Source organism: Quercus suber, unplaced genomic scaffold, assembly GCF_002906115.3.
Source record: "Quercus suber isolate HL8 unplaced genomic scaffold, Cork oak 2.0 scaffold_520, whole genome shotgun sequence".
NCBI classification, from domain to species: domain Eukaryota; kingdom Viridiplantae; phylum Streptophyta; class Magnoliopsida; order Fagales; family Fagaceae; genus Quercus; species Quercus suber.
The window spans coordinates 120,678-127,240 of NW_027069969.1; the positions used below are offsets into that span (position 1 = coordinate 120,678).

General features: G+C 35.7%; 1 protein-coding gene across 1 annotated transcript; it reads right to left on the reverse strand.

The window, feature by feature from the left end:
• Positions 1 to 3,710: 3,710 nt before the first annotated feature.
• LOC112028985 (subtilisin-like protease SBT1.6) lies at positions 3,711 to 6,341 on the reverse strand. Its single transcript, XM_024061672.2, has one exon. It carries the CDS (start codon positions 6,207 to 6,209, stop codon positions 3,972 to 3,974), a length of 2,238 nt encoding a protein of 745 aa, XP_023917440.2. The 5' UTR covers positions 6,210 to 6,341; the 3' UTR covers positions 3,711 to 3,971.
• Positions 6,342 to 6,563: the final 222 nt, after the last annotated feature.

Genomic DNA, 6,563 nt, shown 5'->3' on the forward strand with positions numbered 1-6,563 from the left:
TTACTTACACATACCAAAACAATAAACTGATCTAAAACTCATATCCAAGAGATGCATAGACACGGGGATAAATAATTAGACAGAGATTTTCCTACATGGGTATAGACAATTAAATCATTCACTTCAGAAACTTCATAAAAATCTGGGTTAAGCGTGACTTTGAGCAAATCCATCTCTGGGTTGAGTTGGGCATGCATATTTGCCCATCTGATCAAGAGTCTCAAATCTGTTTAACCCAAAAAAAAAAAAAAATTTGTATACCTCTGTTTCTTGAAAAAAAGAAAGAAAGAAATATCTGGAATATAGAAAACATAAAACAAATTGGAAAGTAAAATGAAAATAAAAAACAAATTGTATTTGGTTTACTGATGGTTCTAGGGCTTTTATGCTTTGAAGTTGTGTCTCCAAAACCAAACACAATAATAAAAAAACAGAAAAGAAGAGATTAAAAAAAAAAAAAAAGGCAGATCACTACAATTGAAAGGGAAAGTGAAAGAAGTCATCTTTACCGATAGTCAGTTTGCTGGCTGATAGTAGCGGCAGGATCTGTTCTCTCTTCAAGTTGAAATATATATATATATATATAGAGAGAGAGAGAGAGAGAGATGACTTCAAGTTACACCTGGTGTAACTTTACAAAAGTTACACCTTTTTTAAGCCATTGATTTCCATAAAATTAAACAGTTAAAAACAAAACACTATTATCCATTACAGCTATTAAATATTTAACAAATTAATAGCATACTCATTATCTCTTTCCTTATTAAATGGCCATGCATTTTTCTCTCTCCTTATTAAGTCATTCATTGCAATTTCTTTTTCTATGCAATTCCTTCTACTATTTCCTTAGTTTTTTTCGAAAAGTAGATGACTGTTGTAGGGTGAGAAGTAAAGCAAACCAGATCAACCCCATTCTTTTTGCTGTTAATTGTCTTCAAACAGCTTGCACTGGCAACATCATAAAGGCGAATAAGCAAACCAGATCAACCCCATTCTTTTTGCTGTTAATTGTCTTCAAACAGCTTGCACTGGCAACATCATAAAGGCGAATGGATTTGTCATCACTAGCTATTACTAGATAACTTGAAGTCTTATGAAAATCCATCAAACTAATTCTACCATTATAGTCTCTGAAAGCCATGCCAACTTCCATGCTTTGAATAATCTCTTCATTCAGCTCCATTGAAACCTTGTCTTCTCTTTCGGATTGAGAGCCACCCATGATTTGAATAAAACCTCATCCCTTTTTTACAAAATGTTCAAGCACAAGTGAATGAAAAGGCATCAGAAATTGGAAATTACCCCAGCTCTGTCTCTTTGTGTGGAGATTAGTCGTATCTAATTGACTAATTGTCGTTGCAGTGAAATCTAAAAATAACTTAAAAGTTAAAAACAAAACATGGGATCTTGAGGATAAATCTGTAGGATAAAAAAAAAAATTTAAAGAATTAATGAACTTGCCCTCTAAACCAAGTAAAAAAAAAAAAAAAAAGATACATACAAATCCAATAGCTCCACCAACCATTTCCATGGTTTTGATAATTAAGAAATATCAAATTACATTGTTTTGATCTTATGGAATAACAACTCAACTCTTCAAAGAAAAGTTTCAAAATCAAAAACATAATTGTCTATGCTGTGATTACTTGAGCCCTATTAAGGATTCTACTAATACTAATCATCATACTAGTTTGAGTTCAAATACAAGAGATAGAGATAAGGACATATACGGCAGCCACACCAAATACAAGTCCTAAGTCTATAGAAGTCTATCCTTAGGGATATTGTTTGCAAATCAACAAACATTTAAAAAAGATTAAAAAAAAATTGAGTAAGTAAAATTGGAACATGAGATGCAAAGTACCTAAACTAAAAATAATTAGAAGTTCTTTTCAAGAAATTTGGGACAAAATTGCTAAATGTCCTTTTTGGGCAAACTAAGCAGCGTTTTGCCATATTTTTCAAATTAATTAGGGAAATGCCCTTTTTTTGAAATTCGATTTTCTCAAAATCGAGTTATAAAAAAAATAAATTCTGGAGCTCTATAGCGGCATTTTTAATGACCTATAGTGACATTTTCAGGACCTATAGTGACGTTTTGTAACTCGACTTCCATAAAATCGAGTTATAGGCAATTTTTAAAATTTTTTTACCTATAACTCGATTTCATATAAATCGAGTTACAAAATGCCACTATAGGTCCTGAAAACGTCATCATAGGCTCCTTAAAAACGTTGCTATAGGGGCTAACTCGATTTTGAGAAAATCGATTTTCAAAAGAGAGGCATTTTTCTAATTAGTTTGAAAAATAGGGCAAAACGCTACTTAGTTTTCCCAAAAAGGGCATTTGGCAATTTTTTCCAGAAATTTGTGGTCTTGTTTTAGTTGTTTGATGCTATTTGTAGCTCCTGCTGTGAATATTTTTGCATGAAAATTTTGTTAAAAAGGATGAGGAAAGTGACTAATAGGTTTTATTTAGTGGAGAAAAAAACTTACTAAAATAAGAAAAGCATAGAAAGATGGAGATGGTAGAAACATACTAGGAATTGTATAGAAAAAGGAATTACAATGAAAATTGAAAAAATTAATAAGGAGAGAGAAAAAGAGACACAAAAAGCATTTAATAAGGAGAGAGATAATGTGTATGCTATTAATTTAGTAAATATTTAATGATATAATAATGGATAACAATGTTTTCTTTTTAACCGTTCGATCTTTTGGGAATCTATGGTTTAAAAAGGGTGTAATTTTATAACAGAGTTACACCAGGTGTAACTTGAACCCATCTCATATATATATATATATAGACACACATAAAGTGGTTATCCACTGAAATGGTGTGGGGCTTTTAAAAATAATTTGTTAAAATTTCTTTTTTTTTTTTATAATTTATTTTTAAAAAGGCTTATTTGCTTATTTGTTGCTATTTTAAAAAAGTGTTTTTTTCCCCTTGTAACTACCGCCCAAACGAAAAGACATATTGTTTTGGTGTTTTTAGATGTAAATGTGACAATCATTTATGTAGTTATGTGGCGCAATAAGAAGTGGTCAACAAAAAGTTAAACATTTCGGCTATTAGTTGTTATATAGATTATATAGATATAGCTAGATTGGTACGTGAACTTTTGTTTTTTTTTAATCAATTATTAACTCACAAGATGAGGCTTTTTTATTTTTTTATTTTATTTGGTTTGGGCCTTAAAGTCATTACCATAGGGCTTTTTTATTTGGATTGGACCTTATTACTATAGGGCTTTTCACTGTGGACTAGACCGTTGGACCTTACAACGCAAACATTGTGTTCTCCCTCCTATATTCTCTTTTTCATGTTTTCATAAAATCTAACTAGATCAAACTCTCATCGAATCTTACCTTTTCAACTGAGTTGGCTCCGATCTGGGTTGAGAATATATATAATCTATAAAATAGGTCGTCCAGTTCGATTCCTTGTTGGAAAAAAAAAAAAAAAAGCAGAACAATTTTTTGAACCGGCTGGTGTAGCAGCGTAGAAAACCCAAGCCTCTACCGACCACCGCCTTATTCATTGTCAACAGCCTCGTCTGACTGTTCGATTGACTCGGTAGAGGTCAGCTTTCATTGGTCATGGGCAGTAGCAAGATAATGCCAAACCAGCATATACGAAACTACGACATTATGCTTAACACGTTAAGAGACTTTAATATCTTACAAGCACTAGTATAGAAATGTCTTGAATGCTTTGCCCTCCATGACACTCTTCAAACAGGAAAATAAAGAACACAAAAAAGGGAAGAAAGCTTTCTAGGAAAAAAAAGAAACTTCAGATATTTAGCACATTTATTCTCATATACAAAGCCAACATATAGTTCTAACACAGCACTTGCAGATTTTCATGATGAATAACCACTACTTGAACTGAGAAGACAAATAGCCAGGACGCCCTCGACAATAGCTAATATTTAGCACGTGAACATGCCCATATATATTGTCCGCTAATATTTGATAGCCACTATGGGGCTTGATACTATGTGGCTATCTTGATCAATCCATTTGAGAAAACCAAATACCGTTGGAATTGGATATTCTCCATCAAGCTTATCAATTACAACACTAACAACAAAACTTCGATTCTGATGTTTGCGGGTGAAGGTAAGAATCCTCGGTTTGACAGTTATTCTCATTCCGGTTGGAATGTTCTCCAAATGTGCTCGGTAAACAGATTTATCACTGCCAACATTTGTCACAACCCTGTTAAACTTCATTGTCACTGGATATCTAGTTTTGTTGGAGAGTACAGCCATGAAAGAGGGATAGTTTAGATCATGAATAGATTTGTGGTTGCAACTCCATCGAGTTCGTCTAAGGAGAAGAATCATTTGCTTCTTAGTGTACCCCTGGCCACACACAAATTGAATATAATCTTGCAGACCCATATCATAGATCAGTCCAGGATCCATGGCTTTGTTTGGATTGATATGGCCAGCACCAAAGTCTAGAGGTGAGGAAGAAGAATTTGTCAATTGGCTTTTAAAAATCTTGCCAGTATTGTCTTTGACATAGGCTGTGGTCATCATAGCTGATCGGATAGCTGCTGGGCTCCACTCAGGATGGATTGCTTTTAGTAAAGCTCCAACGCCAGCAACATGTGGTGTTGACATTGATGTGCCTGAATATAAAGCATAATTTGAAGCCAAATCATATTTGCCGACCCTTATGTATGGTACAATGGGTGAAACTGCGGCTAGCACATCAACTCCTGGAGCAAGAATATCTGGCTTTAAAACTCCTGGACTGATTGTGCTTGGACCCCTTGAAGAGAACTTGGCGATTTGAGGTGCAGGCTTGGTACTGAACCTTGTTAATAGAAACCTCATGTCATTCACTATTGGATTTCTCACCTTTGTCACATACTCTTTAACCCGAATCCCTGAAGCAGTTGGCACAATAAGGCTCGGAATGGTGTATTCATTTGGAAAAAGAAAGAATGATGCATCGGTCAAGAAGATAGCTCCATAACCACCTGCGGTCTCGACCTCTTTAATCTGTTCAGAAACATTAATCTTGGTGCTATAATCACAGATGACTACCTTCCCAATAACCTCCTTTTTATCCAATGATTTGTGGTTGCAAATTGCTTTGCTCCTGTTGCGTGTGCCATAGTACAAAGGTAAATTAGTATTGAAACCACTCTCTGGAAAGTATGATGTGCCTCCAATGGTAACCCCATTTCCTAGAGTCACTTTTCCGTGGAAACTTCGATCAAGTGTGCCAGCCCCAACAGTTGTTATCCAAGGTGCTCCATTGTATATTGTTTTAAAATCACCATCATTGCCAGCGGCACAGACAACAAAAATCCCTTTCTCAATTGCCGAAAGAGAACCTTTGGCAATGCTATCAGCGAAATAAGAAGTTTGATTAATGCGAAGGGACAAAGACATGATGTCAACCCCATCATCAATTGCTTGGTCCATACCAGCAAGAACATCGGTTGATGCAGACTCTCTTGTTTTTGTTGCCCAAAGGACCTTGTACACAGCAAGATGTGCCCGGGGAGCCACTCCTTTGGCTGTGCCTCTTGCATATCCAAAGTGACTTACATCGTGTACATAGTTACCCACCGCTGTGGATGCTGTGTGTGTACCATGACCCATGTAGTCTCTTGCAGAATTGAAGAATGGTTCATTGGATATATTAATACCTGCAGCTTGGAGTCCTTTGCTAAACGATTGAGCCCCAATGAGCTTCCTGTTGCAGTATGAAGGGCTAAATGCTGTGCCATTCTCACACTTTCCTTTCCATTTTTGTGGCACTGGTGACATACCCTCGTCATTAAAACTCTCGCTCTCTGGCCAAATTCCAGTATCAATAATGCCTACAATCACATCTTCTCCATATGAGGCAGCGGGCCATATGCCAACATTTTGTTGTAGCCCAAGAAACTTAGGGGAGTAGGTTGTCAACAGCTTGCCAAAGGACTCCGGGTATGTGGCGAGGTGAGCCGGAGATTTCTCAACCTCAGATAGCTGAGATGGTGTAAGCCTCGCGCTGAAGCCATGCATGACATGGTTGTATGAGTACAATAACAGTTCCTGGTCATCACCAGGAGAAGACGACAATGAATTCAAAATGGAACGATGCCATGACTCATGGGTTGATAAAAGACACAGGCTTCTGAGTATGGTCCATATGGATGATGTATGTTTGGTATTCTTCGACTTTGGACATTGCATAGTTTAATCGAAGAAGAAAAAATAGCAGCAAAGGTAGTGCGTAACTCATCCTTAGGTTAATGTTATTGGAGAAAGGCTCGGAAATGATGGGAGAATTGGAATATATGTATATATGTTTTTATGCATATACAAAAGAGAGAGGGCATATACTTTGCATAAGAAATAAATAAAAAAGAGAGTGGGTATACTTGTACTTGTGCTTTGCATGATTTCTGTAAGTAGAACTTTCCTTTCAATTTCATGTTTTTTCATGGACCAATGGAAATTCAATGTCTTATTATATCGTGCTAAAAAATAAAAAACTCGTCTTTCACGATTTGATTTACTATGGCAAGTACATGAACGGATGGAAAT

Excerpts from the sequence above, each read along its gene's own strand:
- LOC112028985 (XM_024061672.2), bottom strand. The coding sequence starts at position 6,209 with ATGCAATGTCCAAAGTCGAAGAATACCAAACATACATCATCCATATGG.